Source organism: Aedes aegypti, chromosome 3 (assembly GCF_002204515.2).
Source record: "Aedes aegypti strain LVP_AGWG chromosome 3, AaegL5.0 Primary Assembly, whole genome shotgun sequence".
NCBI lineage: Eukaryota > Metazoa > Arthropoda > Insecta > Diptera > Culicidae > Aedes > Aedes aegypti.
In genome coordinates, this window is record NC_035109.1 from 35,579,451 (window position 1) to 35,604,670 (window position 25,220).

Here is a 25,220-nt window from a genome sequence, read left to right on the forward strand (position 1 = left end):
GTAGCCATTAACGACGCTGCCAAAAGCACTGTCGGTTATGTGAAACGCAGATCGAACGATTGGTTCGACGAGAAGTGCCGTGAGTACCAGGCCCTCACACACCATCTGTTAATCGATTTCAAAGAGGCATACGACAGTATTGACCGTGTAGAACTATGAAAATATAAAATGAGAACAGCTTTTCCAGGAAGCTCACAAAATTGATCAGAGCAACGATGGACGGTGTGCAAAACTGCTGTAGACTACGACAGCGCGATGGACTTTCGTACCTGTTGTTCAATATTGAGCTTGAAGGTGTCATGTGGAGAGCCGGACTTAACAGTTCAGGCACGATTTCCACGAGATCCGGACAATTTGTTTGCTTCGCAGATGACATGGATATTATTGGGAGAAAATTTGAAAAGGTGGCAGATTTGTTCCCCTGCCTGAAACGCGAAGCAACAAGAGTCGGGCTAATGGTGAATGCGTCGAAAACAAAGTACATGCTGGAACTGAGCACGACAGGGCCCGCCTAGGGAAGCAGTGTCACGGGGATACCTTCGAAGTGGTTGATGAGTTCGTCTACCTCGAATCTTTACTGCGGCTGACAACAACGTTAGTCGGAAAATACGAAGGCGCATCATCAGCGGAAGTCGTGCCTACTATGGGCTCCAGAAGAAACTGCGGGCAAGAAAGATTCACCCCCGCTCCAAATACACGATGTATAAGACGCTCATAACATCAGTAGTTATCTATGGGCAGGAGACGTGGACTATGCTCAAAGAGGACTAGCAAGCTCTTGGGGTTTTCTAACACCGAGTGCTAAGGACGATCTTCGGTGGCGTGCAGAAGAACGGAGTGTGGCGGCGAAGGATAAACCACGAGCTCGCTCAACTCTACGGCGAACCCAGTATCATGAAGGTAGCTAAGGCTGGAAGGATACGCTGGGCAGAGCATGTTGCAAGAATGCCTGACAACAGCCCTGAAAAGATGGTGTTCGCCACGAATCTGGTCGGAATAAGACGACATGGGGCGCAGCGAGCTAGGTGGATTGACCAGGTGTACCATAACCTGGAGAGCGTGGGTCGCAGTCGAGAATGGAGAGAAGTGGCGAAATATTGTTGGCAAGATTTTATCAAATTAATTGATGTAAAACTAAATAAATAACTTTATAAAATGACTGTATCCACTTATCAACGAAAAACTGAAACTGTGTCATAAGAGCAAGCTTCTGATATTTATACATTTTTTTAGTCAGGAAGAAAATTCTGCAGAGCATTCAAAATAAAGGTTTGAAATTGAATCTGAAGCTCCTTGTTTTGTATAGTACCTACTAATAAGTTACATAGAATACCCAATAATGTTGAAACATTGGCATAAGTGTTGAATGAAATTAGTTATAATTTTACTCTTTAATGAATGTTCGAATTCTCTGAGCAGAATCTCAAATGTCAAAGATAAGCATTTAGGAGCGGAATTAAAAGGTACACGGTACTCCATCTACTTTAAAGTTTCTCTATTATAATTTTAGACAAAAATCGTTGCTGTTAGGCTGTTGTAGTACAAAAATATAGTCAACCGGAGCACGTTTACTAAGTACACGCTATTGCTTTGTGGCTATTTCGTTGCAGCAAAGCTAAGAACGGTTCCTCTGACGAACAATACTATTAATAACTCACCATTTGTCGTAAATGTCATCAATATCAATCAAACCACCATCTATTTTCCGCCCCTCTGCAAGCATTTAATTCGAAATATTTTCTTCTCCCCCCCTCTCCACAGGATCCCCCTCAGTGATACACGAAAAGAAGAAAATGCTGGACATCACCCGGGACAAACCTATCAAAATCGCCGTCCGGGTGCAGGTGCCAGTGCGGGATCATCCCAAGGTAAGCCCGAATGCCATATTCCTAACTGCTGTTGATGCCCTACACTTAGTTACTCACACCGCCGCCGCCCGGAGAACGATAGAAGCCAGTAAGTGAGGCTATCAATCATCGAGACCAAGTCAAGATACGTAGTAGCTTGAGCATGAAAAAAATCCCTAAACGAAATGATGATGAAGATGATGGAAATTTGCTTTGATGTCCTCATCGCCTGTGTCGGAATGCGTTGGTTGGTTTTGTTTTTCATCCTGGGCAAGAGAGTAGAGCGCACAGGTTTTTTTTACTTAGGATTTTCAGACATTATACCACTCCGGGTGTTTTCTGTGACCGCCTGGTGGTTTGAACCTGTATCCTCGGTTCAAAGAATGAAAAAAGTTAGTCCATTCCGTCAGACCACTTGAGTCGCAGAAGAAGAGGAAACGGTCACAAGGAGCAGTCCCAATCAAGCATGGTTCATCTTTGCTCGATTGTCAAATTTTTCGGGAAGCAAACTGGACCTCTCCGGAAAGGGAGGGTCGCCGTAAAGGATCTGCCAATGACGATACCCGATTGGTGTATTCTACTTCGTCAGGCAATATCCTCCTCTTAGCTTTCTCCAGTCGGCTTCAAAGGAACGACGAAAAGGAATTCGAGGAGGTCAGGAATGGGAAGATGAGTTTGGAGCTTTTTTCTTGTTGGGGCATTATTTGAGAAGGCAGCGTATAAGGGTTTGAACTCCAAGTCAGGTGGAAAATTGAAAAGTCTATTTCTGCTTTGTTGGAGTACGAAGGGTGGCACAGACTAGTATCTTCTGTTGGGTTACTTTAAAAATTTTGAATTGCGCCACTTGCTTTTCATACCGAAATGATTAACCTGAATAAGGTGCTTAACCTTCTAATGAATATTTGTGGTCCATCAGCCCTCATAACAACTTGAAATATTCGTTTAATTTACACATTACTTTTGACCTTTTATTTAACTAACATTTTTATTGATTCAGAGTAGGGTAGTTCATGAAAAAGTGATTTTTTTTGGGATCAATCTCAAAATATTCTTCCGGCGCCAAATAAATCAATCTTATTGAAGTGCTTGTGATTCTATCCATCTGAACTTTTCTGTTAGGAACCATTATTCCCTAATGCAACTGCAAAATTTATAACAACAGTCGCTTCCAACAATTACAGGGTAATTCAAGCGTAACTGCCATAAAGATGCCAGCGTACGAGTTGATCATAAAACATGCTTCATAAAACCCCAAAGTGGTTGCATAAAGTATACCCGCGTCGTTCCCCGAATTAAACCAATAAAAATGCATCAAATTGAACCGCTAACCGTCTTCACTCTTCTCGATGGCAAATATGCGAAGTGGGGGATCAATAAAGTTCGTTTTTAAACGTCGCGTCGCTTGTGGAACAAACTTTTTCGCATGTCCACCCACCAATCCTCCCACGCAAAAGCTCCCACTGAGCTTCCTGCACGTTTTGCCTGTGGCATCACATTGGATTAGATGAGCCACGTTTTCTCCTCGATCCAGGACATCATCGGTGCCTGTCGACATCTTCTCATCCCCGAGCTCAGAGCATATGGGTGTAGCCAGGGAGAGCAGACTGTCTTCAGCTTTTAGGTGTATATAGAAAGATTACGTCCGGATTGAATTATTGAGTCGTCTTTGGAGTGCAGCATAACCTTATTTTCAGTCAAAGACCAACCAGAATTCATTAAAAGGTTTTATCAATATTTTAATCCGCAGGTTACCTCTAGAGAAATCTGCCAAAAGACCTATTATGTAACTCAAAAGAATATGCAAAGATGTTGCAAAACGAATTCATCCATGAAGATTTCGTCACAAAATTTGATTTAACATAACCTCAAATATCACCCAGGAAAGTCTATGTGGAAACTGTTCATTGGCAAGAATTGAATTTTCTATTATGTGGACCAGAATGATGGTCTCTAAACGAATTTCACAAAAAGTTTGCTGATGAAGGATAAGCAAGATATTTAAACAATAGATAGAAGTTAAAGCTGATAAAAGCTTGGCATTTTTCCATTTGCCAGGGAGTTATCCTCGCTGAGACCTGCCCTCTATTTACACTTGGTCTTTCAAAATTATGCTAATTCAAAAGCTGTTCTTCTTCTTCTTGGCATTAACGTCCTCACTGGGACAGAGCCTACTTCTCAGCTCCACATTCATTAAATGAGAGCTTTTTTTTGCCAAAATTGCCATTTTCGCATTTCGTATATGGAAGTCAAGGAAATTTCTATTACGAAAAGATCCTGAACCGAACGGGAATCGAACCCAGACACCTTCAGCATGGCTTTGCTTTGTAGCTGTGGTCTCTACCCACTCGGCTAAGTAAGAAGAATTTCTTACTTATAAATAATAAAAAGATGTTTTATCGTTTGGTCTTCATTTGGATTTTAAATTAGAATTTAAGCAAAATTTCAATTTTCTAGATATAATCCACATATTTGGCAACACTGCATCATAAAACTTAGCTTGATAGGTACACTAAAATATTTTTTTATATTATAACACCTCTGATGTATAACATGCTATCATGATGCGATATTACTTGTAACAATTCAACTAAAAACGTTGAACTGGCAACACGAAATCGAGAAATTGCTTAGAATTTTGTTTGCAAAATTTAGAATTTCGAATTATAAACGCAATTTCTTATGATTGGTTCAAAACACCTCGGGGAGTTAAGTGTTTATGACGCGATGTTTAATAAACACGATGGAATAAAAAAAAAACAAAAAAAAAATACCTACTCATTCGATGAACAATCGATTTTAAAATTGTAAATAAGTATACATGGCAACACTGCATCTAACCAAACTATATTTTCCAGACTCGTTAAATCATATCGTTCAGAAGTGCTGAACATAGACCAATAGTTTCGCTTCTCGATCGCCGGCCAGCTGTCAGCTGGCAGTAGTCGCGATCTACAAATCATCTACAAACAAAACATCTTGCCAGAAATTGTTCGAAGGTTTTATCAACAGCCCGCAATGAAGATTGTAGTATTGTTGTATTTCATGCAATCAAGTAGGCTAGAGAAGAATGTCAAATTAGGATGAGGAAATAAACATTATTCTAATTATGTACTTCACTGAAGCAAGATCTGTTTTGTGATTTCTACATTGGCGACGAGTATAAAGTACAAAAGTTTGTTTTAAGTAATGATAGTAAAAAATGAAAAAAAACGGTAAGGAGGAGATTAAGAAGATTCTGGTGAGTCTGAAAACGAGAAGAAAACGCACCGAAAGTAGTCCCTGAGGATAACCGTTTGGCTGTGCGCAGCAGTAATTCAAGTGAGAGGAGAGTTGTGAGTTTGGTTTGTTTTTCCGGTACAGTTATTCGCCGTTACGCGGGTGCAATAGTAATAAATTCTGCTGTTCCAATATCCCAATTTCGTCTCAAGCGTAAGAACTTGGTTTCTTTTCAAATTTGAAACGAACGGTAAGATAGTGATGAGCGTAAGGCTATTAAAATTTATAATTTTATTCGTGAACGTGTTGATAAATTTATTATGAGCATCTTTAACAGAATTGTACTTAGTTTGAGCATAACTGTATATTTTATCCGGAACTGATATTCTCCTGGTTCAAGAAAATCTGAAGAAAAAAGGAATTAGATATAAACAAGCGATAAGAAATATTTTACGAAAATCAATGCTTACTGAGGATCTTAAAAACCAGTTCAGAACCAAAAAAATGATTTTCCAATTTTAATTACAATCTATCATAAATGCGAAAACGTAGCATAAACTATTAATAGCATATATCAATTGCAATATCCATTGGTGTTGAATTAATGTGCATTAAGTAATCATTGGTTTTAATTAAAACATGATTATATAAAGAGGTAACATAAAAGAATGAGGTGAAAAAAATTGGTACTGTTTTTTTATCTTGTTTGATTTATTCAGACAACATTAAGTCAATCTAATTTGCTTGATATTGTAACAGTCGCATGTTCACAACTATAACATGTTTGTTTATTTGAAACTAAACTGTTTTATTTGATGTTTTGGCATTTACGAAAACTTGTCCTCATATATATTAGATTGTTTGCAGGAATACTCGCAACCATTGATTTTCGAAAATAAAAAATAAATATATTATAAGCCTTATTAAAACATTTGTAATTTTTATGAAAATTTAAATAATAAAGATTTTTATTTGATCAGATTTACTGTACTGTTATTGAATAGAAAAATAAAACAAGAGGTTTGTGCCCTTAAATAAACATTAGGATATGCAAAGGTTATAAAAAGGTTATTTATTCAAGTTCTTTGTTCAAGTCTATGTTGTTTTCGAAGAATAATGAACAAATATATTTTCTTGCACTTAACGTTACATATTTATTGAAATTGTAAAACAACAACAGAAATAAATAGTCTTTATAAACAATTAATCAATGAATAATCATAACAAGCAGTACTGAAAACTGTGAAATGACCACCAAAGTTTTATGTATTAGCCAGTATAACAGTGCTGTAATAAAATTAAATACAGTATTACTATTTTAGAGATAACTTTCCATTTTCTGGGTCAACAGAGAGTTACCGCAGCTGACTACTGATTTTCACGAAGAAATCGATGATTAACTATGATGATACTTTGGAAACCACGCCAATGACTGCTATTTTTGCTGTTTTTCCACAATTTGTACCTTACAAGCATGCTCTGCAATTGATTGATTAAATGATGCAATTAAATTTGCAGCTACCACTGGACGGAAAAAAATCAAAAGTTCCGCAATAAATCTAAAAACATTGACAAAAAAACTGCTAATATAAGATAAATAATTTTACCGTATCAAATTTAAAATTAATAATTTTAATTTGTAACTGTTCCAAGTTGAAGTTATTAAGGAGAAATGCTATGAAGCAGAAATCATTATAAATGCGTGAATAACAAACAGTTGATTTCTGCATTGAAATGTTCAAGCGGTAATGTTTAATCACAGATAACAGATGTAAAATTAAAGACCAAATAATTGTAGCACAGATAAATTGTAGTAAAACATGAATGACTAGTAATGCATACACTGGCATCAGAATGTGGAAGTTAGTAAATATCACATAAGAACAAAAAGTATGCGAGCGACGCGAGTAACTATTGACTTTTAAATAAATGTTTGGAGCTTTATACATTAACAAAAGGGACATTCACTCGTTCAACTTAAAATTATGTATTGGTCTAACATTTTGTTGAATTTTAGCTTTTAACATCTAAAACTTAGAAAATCAGACACACTATTGACCATGAGGCTATATACACTACCCGTCATAAATACAGACTCACTAAAATAAGTATTGCAACACTCAGCTGAATATTGAATCACCCTGAAAAGTTTAGCATCACCTCAAAACAGGTAAATTCACATTGCTATATCTCGAGATCCTTACGACTTGCAAAGAAGCGATTTTCAGCAAAGTTGTTCAGGGGATCAAGGACATCCGGAGAGCAAATAGTTTGGTTCGCGATTTTGCCGCTAGGTGGCGCTAGTGAGCATGTAAAATTGAGCATTTCAAACTAGTTCTAGCTTGTGATCCACAAGAGATAGAAAGTTTGAGTCTGCCTCAAAGTTTTTCATAAAGTAAAGGACATCCGAATTGCAAACCGTTTGGTTCCTAATTTTGTCACTAGGTTGCACTAATACGCATATTTAATTAAGTATATGAAACAAATTCTATCTTTTGAGCCAGATGAGATAGAATGTTTGATTCTTCGGCAAAGTTGTTCAGAATGTCAAGGGCATCCAGGATACAGTTTGAATTTTAATTTTACCATCATGCGGCGCTGTTGATCATGTTTAAATGAGATTAGGTTATCTCTAGATTTTACTATGGTCCAGATTAGCCATGAAAACCAACTTGTTCTCTGGTTTTGGAGCGATGACTGTACCTGAATCTTATGAATTTGATAAGAAAGTATCTCCTGAATGCTGTACAGAAAGACTTTGGCATTTGGCATTTAAAAGTTGAAGTGATTAGGGACAGAATCATATTAAATTAAAGTGATCAATTGTATATTCAAGTGTATCGGATCTGACTCTAGTGATGCTGTAATTACTTACTCTATGTGCGAGTGATTCAGTCAGGACTCATATTCATCATATTCAAATTATTAATAGATAGAATCTCTTCATATACAAGTGGTTCAAGTTTGATTGACTTCATATCCAAGTTATTGATATCTGATTCTCTTTATATTCACTCTATATTCAAGTAATTCAGGTTTGACTTGAATATGGAGTCAAAAAAAAAATCATGTCGAATTCACTCCATGTTCAAGTGACTCAGGATTGATTCATTTTATATTCAAAAGATTAAAGTTTTGTTCACTTCATACCCGCAAGTGTTTCACGTCAGGTTCACTTTATTCTTAAGTGATTCAGAATTGATAATTTTGATATTCAAATGATTCAGTTCGCTCCATATCCAAGTGATTCTTATCTGATTCACTCATATTCGGATGTTTCAGGTTTGATTATTTCTATATCGAAGTGATTGATGTTCGATTTTTGGAGTTAATTTAAGGCATTCAGGTCTCATTCACTTTATATTCAAGTGTTTCAGATTTGATGAGCTCCATTTCCAAGTGACTCATGTCCAATTCACTTCGTATTGAAGTGTTTCAGGTGAGATTAATTTCATGTTATTCATGTCTGATTCACTTCATAGTCAAGTGTTTCAGGTAAGATTTACTTCATATACAAGTAATTCATGTGACACTTCACTTTTGAAGAATGCAGTACTGATTCATTTTATATTCAATAATTCAGGTTCGATTCACTTCATTTTCAAATGTTTTTATAGTGATTCAAATCTATCAATTCATTCATATTCAAGGGTTTTAGATCTTAATTACTTCATATTAAATGTTTTAGGGATAATTAGTTCCATATCAATTCATCTGATACCAAGATTCATCTTCATATTCAAGTGAATCGTGCCTGAGTTACTTCATATTCAATTGATGCAGGTGTCGTACACCCCAGACTATAATTATTCAGCTTTGCTTCATCTCGTTATTTAATTATTGAAGCTTATTTTAATTCACGTCTCAGTATTTCAGTGCTTATTTACTCATTTTAAGGTGAAGATGAATCGAAGCTAAAACTCAAATTTTCAAGAGCACAAATCTAGAGAACCATACATCCGTTTCAACTGAAAACTTAATCGATTGGTCACTAGCTGGTGGTGACCAATCGATTAAGTTTTCAGCTTAAACGGATGTTTAACTCTCTAGATTTGTGCTCTTGGAAATTTTAGTTTTGGCTTCGATTCATCTTCACCTTAAAGTGGTTCATGTCTGATTCATGTCATATTCAAGTGTTTCAGGTTTGATTCACTTGTTATTAAAGTGATTCAGATCTGATTCACTTAATTTTCAAATAGTTTAAAATGCTCAATTTTACATGCTCACTAGCGCCACCTTGTGGCAAAATCGCGAACTAAACTATTTGCTTTCCGGATGTCCTTGATCCCCTGAACGACTTTGCTGAAGATCGCTTCTTTGCAAGTCGTAAAGATCTCGAGATATAGCAATGTGAATTTACCTGTTTTGAGGTGATGCTAAACTTTTTGGGGGTGATTCAATATTCAGCTGAGTGTTGCAATACTTATTTTAGTGAGTCCGTATTTATGACGGGTAGTGTACATGTTTGATCGAACGAATTAAAACTAAGTTTCAAGACCACGATGCAAAGTATATAAGGTATGATGTCAGTATAAAATAAGCATTTAATTAGTTGAAAATGAAATACTGGAATGGAAAAGCCTGTAGACCTAAATATTAATTGTTGGAAAAGTATCATCCCATACTATCATTAAGATATTGAGGTAAATCCACCTGTCACTGAAGGGAATTATGGATTCCCGACTGTCATACGGAATTATAGGAGGTTCAAAGAACTTTAGTCTAATTCCTAGTAAGAAACGTAGGGAACATTGTGAATGTTTTGGTCCGTTTCTGTATCCAAGTATAGGGAATAAAGTTATCCTAGTCTATTTGGAGTTGAAAAAAAATGACGGAATGAAGGGGATTACGAATCCTAGTCCATTGTCGTGAACGAAGGGTGCTGCAGATGGAACCAGTCCGTTGAAGACCAAAATGAAGGAGTAATACTCAGTTCATTTGGCGTACTAATAATTTATCACTTGATGAAGGAAGCCTGAAGATCTATAGTCCATCTTAATAAGTGATAAAGAGATATGCATAGGGAACAGAAATGTTCCAGTCTGCAGTTGAAAAGACCAGCTGTAGGAGATCAGTCTCAGTCTTTCTGGCAGTCCAGTCTACCATGAGATGTAGAAAGTATATCTTCAGTTCATCTATTGTTAAGGGATATGCACAGGAAACAAAATGTTTCAGTCTATCTAAAAAGAAAAAGACCAGATATAGTAGATTCATCTCAGTCCATTTAGCAGTCCAGTCTATCATAGAATGAATAAACTTTTCATCTAGTGATAAAGGGACAACATATAACTTTGTATGATAAATTTCTTAATATAATTTCAATGTAAAATAAAAAAATATTATTTATAGTTTCTATAGTAGAATACTACCTGGATTGACGGAACATATTAAGATGAGGCGTTACAACATCCGAGATTCAAGAAAGAAGAATAGACTAAGGACAACCTATAATTTGGCTGTAATCAGAAGGTTTATTCGGTAACGTATTGTTTTAATGCCAAAAGTGAGAAAATAAGGAATAATAGAGGCTAAGTATACTGACGATTGTTGATATATTGTTAAATTTCAATAATTGGTTCCTTCTTCATTTAGATATCAAATATACATGGACCGTGTTGCGTTACATACGAAATACCATGCACATTAGAAGTGAAGCGACAACATACGGATGGCTCGTCCAGCGAATCGTTCACAATGTATATTCTTAAGTTATGGAAATTACTTCATTCAGTAATACTTAGGCTGTCTATGATTGTGTAAATTTAATTTATTATTAATTTCGATTTATGGAAAAAGGAGAGATGTTGTATTGTGGTATTTCATGCAATCAAGTAGACTAGAGAAGAGTGTCAAATAAGGATGAGGAAATAAACATTATTCTGATTACACCGTGTCCAGTATATTCTCATACAAATTCGAGACAACATTACTTTGCGTTGGTCTAACTGACATCATTGGTGATAATATTTTTTGATAGTGGTTATAATACTGATTCACTACAGGAAATATTTTGGAAATATTTCAATTATAAACTTATTTTATCAACTTACGAATTTACGAAAAATATTTCCAGCGGCACGCTCATAGGCAGAGCCCAATTTCAATCTGCAGTTATCGCACATATATTTATCAAATTTTATCAATATTTATCTATTCAAAACGCAATATGATTAACTTAAAGTTTCTGAAACTTTTTTGTGAATGCTCTGATTATCACTTTGTAAACCAGACCAATATGAACAAAAATTCATTTTAAGTGCAAAACACGACTTCAATGGACATTTCATCACTTATCATAGCAATTATTTTTTCTTATTCATAAAACAAGCTATTCTACGTTAGTATAATACTACCAGACTACAATGAAATACTTCAATATAGGATTATTCTACATTCAGTAAAGTTATACCAAAGAAAAGAAAAAGTGTATGAGAATATATTGGACACGGTGTATGTACTTCACTGAAGCAAGATCTGTTTTGTGATTTCTACAAAGATATTTACTGACGAGCAGTCGACATCGAATTTCACAAGATCTCGAGTGAAATTCTCCAAGATTTTTTTTCAACACTACTCCAAAAATATTGTATGGAATTCTGATGAAACATTTTTTTTCGATACTATTCAGGAAATAATTTTATAAATTGTTCCAGAAACATACTGGGTACATTGAAGAGATTTTTCAAAGTATTCGTTAAAGATTAAATTTTTTCATGCGTTCCCTCTTGAATTCGTCCAGAAACTACACCCGAAATTCCAATTGAGTACGGTAAAATAGGGTGAAGTTGGTCACTTTTGAGCGATTCTGTTCTGTAACTCCTAGTAGAACTTATGTATTATTATCCAAATATTTTTAAAACATGTACTGTTTGGACGTCTATCGAATCATGCAAACGAAATTTCGGCGAAATGTTCACTTAATAACAAAATCATTTAAAAAAAAATCAAAAAGTGAAGTTTTTGATTCCAGGGTGAAGTTGATCAATTATTGCGATAAGTTTCCTGAAATAAAGAAATATGCTATTCACTAAATTTGGGGTCACTGAATCTGGATCAAGTCTCAAAAATCTTACAACTCAATGATTTATCGGTCAATTTTAAATTTGAATGTTGTAAATTACGGAACACACCACATTGAACGCCTAAAGGTATGCAATTTTCTTTGAAATTAGCACACGTGCACAAAAATATACATATTTTACTCAGAACAGGATTGTTTATCCACTAAGCAAATTTAAAACTGGATGCATAGATCATATCTGGAATGTATAGAACAGTTTATTTAAATGGTGTTTTTAACAGTTCATCAAACATTTCATAAAAATAAATCTGTTTTTTTCCATGGTATAACTATCCCGAACTAAGGAACATTAAGAGCAGCCATCAGGTAATACGACGTCACAGAAATTGTGCCAATTGAAATCGAATCATAGCTCTCTTGATAGTTAAAACATGTGGGTACGCGAATGATCAACTTCTCCCCACTGATCAACTACACCCCGAATTACGGTAATTATATTTTTTAATGAATGACTTCAATTATTTTAACTCCTTGTTATACTCATTCGGGGTTTTCTTCAGTAATATATCGAAATATTCCTTTAAAATTCGCTTCCTAATGTGTTATTGGGATTTTGCTTTGAATAACTCCATAAGCTCATGGAAGAACCCCTTCTAAATTACATTTTGATGAAACATTCTTAGAATATTCATAATGGAGTTTTACATAGGATTCATAAAATTTTTTTTCGATAATATCAAAATTTCTCTCAAAGCTGTCATGAAGATTACTTCAGAAACTCCTCTAATTTCACTTCTGATTATTTTTTACAAAATTGCTAAGAATCATCAAACGAGATTTTTCAAGAACTCGACAAGGAATTTCACTAATACCATTTTTAAGCATTTAATCGTCCCATAGGCATAGGACTATTTTCACATATTTATTCACGACTTCATCGATTGCCATTTATGAATACCTCTAAGAACACAAACAATACGGAAACTAAAGACAGTTTCACAAGTTTTCTTTGGTTTTCACAACTGAAAAAATAAAATTTGATTCAATACCTGTAAAATGACTGGAATAATTGTTTAAAAAGCTTCAGAACACTTCTGGATGAATTTCAATATTTTTTTTTTTTAGAAAAATTTATATAGAAATCTCCAGTTGATACATTCTATGAATTAAACGCGAAGAATTTCCAAAAAGAGCTTCGAGGCAATTACTGATGCCGTTTTGAAAGAATTCAAAAAAATATCCTAAAGGAATTTTCATATATTTTTTTAGAAACTTTGGAGAAATTCTTAGATAATTCAACGGTCTTGTACAACTAGAAATCCTAGTCCAGGGTTCAGGTTGAGTCCGGTTGTCTTACTGATCAGAGAAAAATTGACGATCAAAGGAAACTACAGTACATTCAGAGAACATTACGAATCGAATCTATAGATTTTTATTTTGAGGACTATCTTCCAAAACGTTAATCAATATGCGTTTGGAACCTTTCTTTGCTTACGGTGAAAAAGTAAGGTGCATAGTTTTATTATTTATGAAAAAAGGGTGCATAGGGGGATTTCATTTATTTCCGTACGGGTTTGGGCCGTACGTTTTCCACTAATTGGCACATAGTTTTTCCGGCTTTTCTTTACGAATTTTGTCAACGGTGGAAAATTTTGTTGAAAACTGTTTCCAGTTATTTTTTTTTATTCCTGAGAAAATTAGCTTCCATTTTCATAAAAAAAAACTTTGTTTCTACGATGCTTCTTTCTTGAGTTATGATTTTTCAAAGAAAAGGCTCACAATGGCACATTTGCACATTTTTTATAAAATTGGCAATAACTCAAAAACGAAAAATAAAATACCATTTCAAAAATTTCAGCGAATTTTGCTTTCATTTTCATAAAAAAAAAACTTTGTTTCTACGATGCTTCTTTCTTGAGTTATGATTTTTCAAAGTAAGTAGTGTCAGAGGAAAACAAAAAAAATCCAACTGAGTTTTTCAGGAAAATAAGCGACCCTGAATTTTTATCAATTTTTTATTCATACATTGATGAGCCTTGCCCAGTGATGGAAAGTGGCGAACGCTTCATCTGAACTGGAACAAAAACAAAACCAAACGCTCCCGAGCGTCAGAGCGCTGGCTTACTCGCATCTGTCGACTCCCGAGTAACTGAAGCAAAAAGTGATTCGCGAACGTGTTCGGAGCTGCTCAGAGTCATATTGTGCTTTTGGGAAAAAAGCTGCTTACCCTCCGAGATTTATGGTTTTCAAGAGCTTTTGACTACAAACTAGTAGTTTACTATCGATATGATGGTTATACAATTAATTTGTCTGTCAAAACCATAATAAATCACACCTTGCTCGGTTACTCGCGAGTAAACGCTCGCGAGCTTGTTGCTATTTCTTTTGACATGTTCTCCCGAGCAGACGGGTGCGGGCTTACTCACACCTAGCCAGATCCCGAGTCTGTGATGTTTGTTATGCGTTGGTATACACTCGTGAGCTGCTTCGTGATGCGAACTTTTCCAGCACTGGCCTTGCCTGTGGAAAAAGTTTCATGAAAATCTGAGACCCTTCGGCCCACTTTGTACGGAAATAAAAAAAATCCCAGAGGCAAGTGTATAAAGATCGTTTCAGCACGAAATTTGAGAATGAAATTGTAAGGGCAGCTCTTCTCCCTCCTGATGAAAAAACAGAGCTACGCCCATGTCCTTCACATCCATAAAATTCATCGAGGAGCTGACAAAAGCGGGACCCTACTGTATTATTGAAATATTGGTGTTTTCGGCAAATCTTCTCAGAAAAAAAAGTGGACGATTTCGGCAAAGTTGTTTGGTAGGTTGAGGACTATCAGGGCCGCATTTAGGGGGGGGTCCAAGGGGGCCATGGCCCCCGGGCCCCCCACTAATATTAAGTAAAATATTTATTATGGCATATTTCAGAACTACAGTAAAACCTCCATAAGTCGATGTTCCGCTACTCGATATCGACCCATGGAACCACACTGAAAACAAAAAATCATGGTTACTATGATGGGCCCTTAAAACAACTTAACAAAGAAAATCTGTTGCTTGACTTGATGTCTCTATGAGCCGATGGTCCCTTTAATGTCGATGGATGGTTTAACTGTATAACAAATCTACCAACTTTGTATCAACCCAAGATTGCAAAATATTTAAAGTGATCTTGAAACATTCGTCGGGATTTATTGCTGCGTGCGTTTTAAACGCAAAAATCAAATGAGGGAATACCAAACGCGGTAAGGAAGGCGAAGTCCAAGATTGATTTTTTCTAGGTTGGCAATGATATGGATCATGGTTGCTAAGCATCCTTTGATTACTTTGTGTTACCGCATTTGAAACCCAGTCAGACAAGATTTGCTCTTAAAACGCACACAACCAGGGATGGGAAATATACTGTAGCAAACATTTACCATCTCGACATTCACATTATTCTAAACGACCATCAAAATCCAAAGCAAACCATGACCGTTTAAAACAAAAAAAAATGTCACGGCTTTTCAAAACTGTAATCTTCTTCTTCCTAACGTTTTTTCAAACCCGAATGCGAAATGACTCGAGCAAAGGGGTGACACAATTTTTCCGGTTTTCGGGGTTTTGCATTTTTGCTCGATAAAGGCAGCATGAAATTGAACTTGTTTATATGTATCGCAACGGAATGATTGTGCTCTTGCTATTAGCGCTAATAGATTTCAATTAGCTGAAAACACAAGCGAAATATTAGCGATTGAATTATTTAACATTTTATTTCAATCATTCACCTCGAGATGGCTGTCCGAAAACGATCATAGTGGAGCGACAAAAACAATCAAGCAGTGTGTGAACCGTTGGCAGCGCAACGCCTGATGGTATTGATGCTGCTGCTGCTTTATGAGCCTCTGAACGTGCCATAAATTCTTTTGTTCTCATGACTTTTACTGTGCGCCGTGTGTTGGTGCTGTTTCGCTCTCTCTCACGGGCAACTTAAAAACAGGGCGCACAGTAAAAGTCAAATGTTTTATAGCATGCATAGAATCATACACAAGACAAACTCAAATTGAAATAATCAATTCGAATTTTGATGAATGGGATTAAGTTGCCTTAAAGCCATTTAAACAATTTGAATCACTCAAAAACAATGTGATTCAAAAAATTAGTGTGTCATCTTTTTGAAATATACTTGTCCCATTGATCTTAGAAAAATATGCATACATCTTGAAACCTTAATGAACTCTCAAATGTATATTAAATCACTACGATATTCGGTGTACCTATTTCTTGAAATGTAAAAAAAAAACAAATCGATTAAATAGCTAAGAGATCTAACAAAATATAAAAAAATATATCAAATCACAACTATTTTAGTTGTTGAGTTTTATTATTATTTTTCTTCAATAGCTTTAAGTATTCTGATCTCAAGTTACGTTTATGATAATTTTGAAGCAATACAAAAATAATTCCTGGTAACTGGAACCTTATATTCAGTTCAATTACCAAAAACTAAAAACCTTATATTCAATTTTATCAAAAAAGTTTTCTGAGGAAAAGGCCCCCACAAGACTTTGGCCCCGGGGCCCCCACATTTGTAAATCCAGCCCTGAGGACTATATATTACATGTTTAATTAGTGCGGAATTCTATAATTAGGAGGCACTAGTGAGCATTGAAAATTTGAAATTAAAATATTGGCTAATGTAGTTTCGGTTGAAGGCTGTTGTTCTCGATAAATTTGTACGTTAGATCAACGGCAGTACAAAGCCGCTAACATATTAGACATTTTACCGCTAGGAGGTGTTGGTGAGCATCAAATATTTTCAACTCATATTTTACGATGCAAATGAATATCTGAGCCAATCCATGAAAAACCGATCTAGTGGGTCACTGAATTCCGTGAAAATTTGCTATTTTGTTCTTTATCCAAAATAAGGATACACGTGTTTTTGGATTTTTTATTAGGGTGACCAATTCCAAAATAGGATGACCAGAAAAAATGCGATTTTGCAAAATTTTATTCTTTTAAAAATCATAACTTTTAAACCGCTTGACCAATTTTCAATTTTCTTGGACGAAATAAAAGCTGACTTTTCAAGAAAAATGTAAAATTTCACAAAAATTGTTTTATTACATAAAAAAAATCAATAATTTCCGTTTTTTTGTGCCTTAAAGGCCTCGTTTAATGTTTTTTTTACATGAAAAATATTAAAAAAAATCTAGTTTTTGAGGGATTTTTTATACTTTTCCATGTAAAAAAAAGTTTTAAGAGTTTTATATTTCTTTCTGAAATGTTGAAATTTTAAGCTTTCATTCCAAAAAAAAAAGATTGAAAATCAGTTGAGCTGTTCAAGTTATGATTTTTTTAGATAAAAAATCCATTCCGCTGAGACCTACAGTGTGTGCCGATGATTATTTTTTATTTTCAAAAAAAAATATAACTCAAAAACTAAAAAACATACATTGCTAAAAATTTGACAGTGAACGTAAAATTTACTGAACTTTCATGAAAAAATGAGAACAGCAATTGCCCTTTTGGTCCCGAGGCCTTCAAAACACGAATAATCGGAAATTATTGACTTTCCTATGTAAAAAAAAACATTTTTTGTGAAATTTTATATAAATCATAAAAAGTCAAAATTTTTAGCTTTCATTTCGTCCAAGAAAATTGAAAATCTGTCAAGCGGGTCAAAAGTTATGATTTTTTTAATATTTTTTTATTTTGCAAAATCGCAATTTTTCTGGTCACCCTATTTTGGAAATGGTCATTTTAATAAAAAAAAATCCAGATACACGTGTATCCTTATTTTGAATAAGGAACAAAATAGCAAATTTTCACTGAATTCGGTGACCCACTAGATCGGTTATTATTATCGGATGTATTGAGCCAATATGTTTAGCAAAATTGTTTGTTAGGATAGAACTATTTAGTATTACGAAATCGTGTATCGAAATGCTTTTAACTCCATTGAAGGTATTGTCGACAACAATGTTCGTTACTTCTCGAACCACTGTGACCATTTTTTTTATCTTTTGTGGTGTATCCGTGTTCTTTTGTTTAGTACATGTCCATTACTGTTGAAAAATATTGAAGTAGTCGTTTTTTATACAATTATCTAGAAAAAGATACCTCTATTTATACCGTTTGGAGAAAAAAGTTTGTCACCATTGAACTCTCAAGAGCGCGCCCTCATTCAGGTTCGGCCACTTATCTAGCGCAGGGCAGACAATCGTCAGATTCGTCTGGTGATGAAATAAAAAAAATCATCCAGTATAATAACTCTGGCAGGTCGTCATCTCGTCATCGACGGAAGAATTCACGACTAGCTTCAATCCAAAATTGTCAACGAGCAAAGTTTTCTTCATTCCGATTGTTACCTTTACTCACAAGTACACACTGTACATTCGCGTGCTTCGCACCAAATAACGATTGCCATCACATAGGGGAGGTGGGGGTAACACCGACACCCTAAGGTTTAGAGCTGTTTAAAAATATAGGAAGGCAATAATTACTACTTTTTCTACGCAGGCTCTTTGTATAGGTACAAGCTATGGAATCTGTACATTACAACTGTAAAAATATGGTTATTTTGACAAATTAGGTACGTTTTGTAAACTTAGTAAAAACAGAATTATACAATTCGGTGTGGGTAAGACCGCCACCCCTAGGGGGTAACACCGTCACTCAAGGGGGTAACACCGTCACCCAAGATGATTTTCATTATATCATTTTAACTGTTCATTTTTTAACATTATCAATGACTTTCAATAACTTGAGATGCGTTGTAAGGGGCGATCCATAAATAACGTAGCATTTTTTTCGAAGATTTTAGACCCCATGCCCCCTTGTAGCGTGCTTTCCTATACCAATGACATGACCGGTCACAAAATCTGAGACAACTCTCTCCCACTAAAATGCTACGTCATTTACGGACGACCCCTAATTTGATTATTATGGGATTTTGGAACAGGTACTGAAAACTGCGGCTGCTTTAAGCGGTTGTCAAATCATACGTTCCCTATAATACGATGGGTGGTACGGCCACACAATGCGGTTTTTTGTTGTCATTCAACCAATTTTGTACCAGAAATGTCGTCATTTGATTAGTCTTTTGTCATGCGTATTTAACAAGAGAATATATGTAGATAAGGGTTCAATTTGGATCTTTTACATAAAAAGGAAACAAACTAAACAGTTTATGGCTTCAATTTTATTAATTTCATTTGCAGAGATATTTGAGTGAAATAAACCTGAAAATAAATCGAGTTCAATTCGAAGTAAATATTAGCAAGACGGGCTAGCTAACTTTTAGCTCAAACCCCACAAGCAAAATATAAAAGCTTATTGAGAATATAACAAAAAAAAATGAGTTCAACGAATTAAAAAAAAATCACTTCATAGCTGGACTTTCTGGACTTTAGCTGGGGTGACAGCAAAAAACTTACTAAGAACAGAAAAAGCAAATCAAATCAGAGCCCTCGTAACATTCATTATGGATCCATTTTTTGCATGTCGTACAAATTATCCATCCGTCTCCGTTACAAGAGTTTGAGAAGCAATCACCGCAACGATCACACAGTGAATCTTCCAAAGCACTGTCAACCTTTTGTCGTTTTGAGGTTCGTTTGGTAGCCGCCTTCTTGCTTTTCTTGATGGACGCAATATCTTTCGTAGCTTTGGCATCAATCAGGCTTTGACGATAATCGTCTGAAGTTATATCCTCAGCCTTTTCCACTCGGCGTTTTCGTTTTGTAACGCGTGGACCCGTCATCTTCGGTAGAGGCAGAATACTGCTTGGTGGAATCGTAAAGGACGATTCCGCAGATTTCTGGCTTTCATCCATGCTTTCGTTAATTGCTCCAGATGCCGTCGATGGATCCGCAATGTTTTCCTGCCACGCTGGAGTGGATTCCGTTGTTGCGTTCGGCAACTCTTGGTCTGTGACCAAAGACGGTGCGAATGAGTTTTCATCGAAAACTGTTCGATCACATGGCCATAATCCGCATTTTTTGAATCCGTTTACGGCTGTCGATATTGTAGCAGTCTTTTCAAAACCGGTTCCCATAAGCTGCATTGTGTTGTATTGGCCGATTACTTGGCCTGGGTTAGATCGTAGGAAAACATCGGCGGCATTGGAGTAATTTGCTTTGAATGGAGCCATAAACGAAACATCCAAAGGTTGAAGCTTGTTACTGCAATGCGGTGGAAGGGAAAGAATGGTCACATTGTTCTTCCGCGCTTTCGTTGTTACAGCCAGGTTTTTGGTATGCGACGAATAGAGGTCCCCAGGCAAACTGCCACGAACACTAATGCACAATCAATCTTATACAAGTCGATTTCCTCAGAATGAAAACGTATCGACGTTTGTTTGACGTCATTGAGCATTCGATCAACGGCAGGTTAACAAGGAAGTGGTTGTTTTGCAGCAATTCTGTTTATATTTGGATTCTCACAGCAAACAAAAGCAATGTTGTGACAGTTCTCACAGCAAACAAAGAAAATGTTGTCAACATTGTACTTCTACGCAGGCAACTGGATTGATCTATGGCCGTCGACCAACAGCAGTACAGGATCCGATGCTGAAGCATGAGCATGCTCAATGAAGTGATCGAAGAAGGTGTCAAACATCTCTACGGTCATGTATCCCGATGGATTACATGCAAACTTTGTTCCTGTTGGTGCTCCTTGCTTGAGAGCATCACTCATTCGAGTTCGGGGGAAGACGACGAATGGCGGAAGGTAACGACCACTCGCCGACATACTCATTACAACGGTAGTTGTCTCTCCTCGTTCCGCAGATGAAATACATAATTCCAACCTGCTTCTTACCTTTGCGGGCAGCTATCTTCTTCTTATTGGGGGGAACCTTAAATGGAACGAATATTCATCAGTATTCATATTTTAAAACCAAATCATCAGCTCATCTCACCGTAGAAATTGCTGTTTCATCGACATTATAGATGCATTCCGGCCGGAACCTTTTCTGCTCAATAGCGACTTCGTACATATCGAAGAAAGAATTAACCGATACTTTATTGAACCCTCTGGCTCTTGCGGCCGATGTGGGTTCTGCTTTTCGGAACGAAAGTGTCGGATTACGCTTCAAAAATCCGGTCAGCCATTCACGCCCTGCCTTCTTCTTCTTTTTGTTGAACGGATGTGTTATTTTATTCTGTTCTGCTAGCTCGAAAGCTAGCGCCCTTGCATCGTCCATTGTGACTCCGTAGAAACGGGCTTCCAGGTCATGCAGGTGCAGCAGAAGTTCTGCTTCTTGTTCCGGTGTGAAAACCGTTTCTCGAGATCCCAATTTGGATGTTGCCACCTTGCCCAAAACATGATCCCGTAGCGTACTCCTAGGAATTCCAAAAGTTTTGGAAGCAGCTTTAAGGGAAATTCCACTATCCACTGCATCCTTGGCCTGGGTAAGCTGCTGCGGAGTCCAATTTCCACGGGTGCTTTTTCGTTTGTAGTTACGTGGCATCTGTAGATATAAGAAACATATGATAATGTAAAGATCATAGCGGTGTTACCCCACTCGAAGAGTGACGGTCTTACCCAAATGACGCTTTTAAAAGGCAAAACACCAAAACTGTAGTATTATTGGTCAAACTTACGTTTTAATCAATCCCAATGATGAAAAACAACTCAGATAAGCGTTTGTGTACGAAAACACTGAACTTCTACACTTATTTTCCAATTCACAGCTTAAATTCCACCAGCAGAAAATTACATCCGGTGCTGCTTCGGCGATATGCAAACTTGTTTTGTTTACTTTCATCACATTTGACAGTTCACAATGGGCGTTAAGTTTCTCAAAATGGCAATAATGACATAAACTAAGATTGCATGTGGTTTAAAAGTTTCTGGTATACTGTTTTCTAGTAAAACTCCATGGGTGTCGGGCTTAAACACAGTGTCGGTGTTACCCACACTTCCCCTAATTGCTTATATAGACAGGTGAACCCGCTCTCCTCTTGATTCTACAATAGCTCTGTTGGTAAGCGCGTGAAGATGACAATTCAGAAGACATTTGTTCGATTCCAGACGTTTTTTGTTTCTGTTTTATTTTTTCAAAGAATCCTCTTATGTTGTCGAAGACACGATTTATATTTTGCGTCGGCTCAGTGCTCTCGAACGAAGATTCACCCATAACAAAGGAATCGTGTTTGTTCGTCACGACGCCGAGCCTATGTGACCGGATCCCTGCGGCAAATCGTCATTCGACGCTGGTTGAGTGACGATGACGATGCTTCTTCTAGTTTCGTAGCCGACTTTTTCCATTTGACGTCGACGACTGTCTACCCTACTCTAGCGTAATTTATTGTAATTGTGAACAGGTTTCATCCCATTAGACATTCAGATTCCTTGAAAGAAGAAGTTTATTTCAGAAGGAAATAGATCTGCTACTCCCCTGATTCGGAATCGTTCACCTCCACGATATCGAAAGATAACGCGGAAAAAACTTGTCTCATGAATTGAAACCAGCCTCAGATGCTGATTGAGTCATTTTTCCGCTTTGACTTGTTACTGTCTTATACTCTTCAAACCGTAACTTTTAAGTACAACAGAGTACAATATGGTAGATCTTACCCCGTAACGCACCTCGAAAAGTTGATCCACTCGCGTTACGGGGATTTGGGACTTATTCCTGAAAGAAAATGCAATAATTGCGGAGTCTATATAAAAAGCGAAATAATAGAGAATTCCTGGAGCAACTGTGTGTAATTCTAAAATCCAATTTCAATAACTGTTAAGGCTGAAATTTCCGATGAAAAGGAACGAATCTATCGACTTGCTCCCTTGGTGAACAGGCTGACTACGCCCATGTCAGAGCATCGATGCTTAAACAGAACCGGAATAAGACACCGGATGCGCCGCTCTCGATATTGATTCCCGTGCTTTGGCTGCGGGGGAGTTTTTAGGAAATTTGTCTTTTAACGGCACCAAAATAACGACAACTGCAAACACCGTGAGCTGACTTCCGGCGATGGGCGGAGGGAAAAATCGTTGATAAATGTGGTGCCATTTATCAGGAAAACGTGCGAAACGTGCAAACATTTATCAGGATAGACATGCGAGCAGGCTTCACCTATCCGAGCTTGACGAAAAGTCACGCTTCCCGTGTCAGACTTCCCCCCTGGTGGAGGGCGGGGGCGGTCAGTGATGGGTTTTTAGAAATCACCAAACGTAGTAGGCGGCGGAATATTTGCGAGAATCCTTCACGTGTCTCTTCGAATGAGCGAGCTGATGATATCTACCTGTGGATATTTGGTTTCCGTTGGATTTTAGGGGATTTTGGCAACAAACCTTATTCTTTTCATAATTCATAATTCTATGTCTGTCAGAAATAATATTTGCTAATATAATATCTAAAAACTTCTAAGCAGCTATCATAACCTAAAGCACTATCTTATAAGAGACAAACCTTTTGTAAGCCCACATCCAGAGTTTTTTCCGGCACATCTAGCGTGACCACATTCCTCTATCGTAATCAATTACCTGTCCATCCAACCTCTCCGTACAGCAATCGGATTGTGGGCAAAAAAAATGTGTTGGCTTCTGATATGGCTGGACGATAGCGACGTGCCAGGCTGGAATGCCACGTTTCGTCGCAGGTGTCGGTAACGATTATTGCTGCTGTGAGTTTGTCGGCGGTCACATCTTTTGACACCAGTCCAGTTCCAGTCGGATTGTGGAGGGCACGATTTTGCGAACGAACGGTGTTAGAAATCGAATGTATAATTAAATTTTTGCAAGTTTGTTGCAAAAAAAGTTGTCTAAGTTAGAAAAGTCGCATTGGATTCATCGATTGTTACATTGTAATTTCGCATTTCAGGAAGTTGTTTACAAGTTCATTCACGATTTTCGACAGATGTAGTCAATTTGTTTGCTTCGCGAAGGATATGGTTTGTTGATGTCAATCTGTGCAGTCTATGGCTGGAGATGTTTTGAATTGTTATTTATAATAAAGCAATTGTGCTAAGTTTGCATTTCACACTAAAAAAATACCGCTGATCGTAATCTAAAATGCCTGGAGAAAAATTTATGTATAACTCCACCAGTCGTTTCTTTAGATTTAAAATTGAGATGCGTATAAATTATTCTTTGTATGTCAGACTCAAAGACATTGAAATTATTACGGTAACTGCAAATGAAAAACTATTGTCCAAATTCTCATCATTCCGAAATAATCTCTCACACTGGACGGCATACCAGCAGGGAATTTCACCATTAATTCTCAGACAGCACCCTGGGGAACGGTAAAACGAAAAATTCAAACCTCAACCCATCCCACTCCTCCTCCAAGTGAACTCCATTTTGGCACTGTGTGTGAGGATTGGACCCTTTCCCCGATCATCGCTTAGACAGCAACATGATGAACGATAATTTAAAAGGATGTTTCGTGAGCCCTTCTGGTTTCCCCGCACGCAATCTGTAAATAAAAAATCAGAATCTCCCACTGGGCACCGGCTGAGAGCTTCAGCAACACTTGGTAGAGGAAGATGGGGCAAACATTCTAAAGTGGCAATAGTTCCTTTTCCTGATTTCTATCTCCATTCAAACAAATGTTACAAATTACAGATTCCAACATGGACGTTCGACCACTCATCAACTTTTACGTGTAACAAATTCGATTCGTTCCAACAGTTCTGAATTCTATTCAACTTTTCTAGACATTATAAAACTCTCGATAGTGTTTGGCGTGAACATTTGATCATGAAATAAAAAAAAAACGTTGATTTTCCAAAATACATTGCCAGAATAATCCACAGGTAACTGTCAAATCGTGCACTTCAAGTTAATGATCAGAACTTCAACCCTGAAAGACTTCAATGAAGAGCTGGTGTTTCTCAAAATAGCATTCTTAGACCAATAGTTTAAAACTTTTTCGCATTCGGCTCACCCGACTCAACTCATGAGGAAATAGTTTATTTAAAATAATCAATTTTGTAATAACTTATTACTGAAAAAAAGCAAATATATTTGTACATGTTGGTTCAGCGAAATTGTGGACAATATGTTGAATGACCATTGTGTGGAATTGATTCGGTATTAAATGTTTAAGAATTTTTGGGTCAATTTAAAAACCCACTAAAGTTGAATTTTTATCCCCATCTTTCTGTATTGTTCCAAAAGAAAACCCGTAGCCCAAAGTGATCCAATTTT

General features: G+C 36.6%; 1 protein-coding gene across 4 annotated transcripts in view; it reads left to right on the forward strand.

Moving 5' to 3' along the window:
- Positions 1 to 25,220, forward strand: part of LOC5572262 (KH domain-containing, RNA-binding, signal transduction-associated protein 2) — a 485,459-nt gene that overhangs the window by 225,696 nt on the left and 234,543 nt on the right. For all 4 annotated transcript variants that reach the window (XM_021850429.1, XM_021850432.1, XM_021850430.1 and 1 more), the window contains exon 4: positions 1,762 to 1,868. In XM_021850429.1, the coding sequence (XP_021706121.1) occupies positions 1,762 to 1,868 (107 nt within the window). The remainder of the gene's footprint in view (positions 1 to 1,761; positions 1,869 to 25,220) is intronic.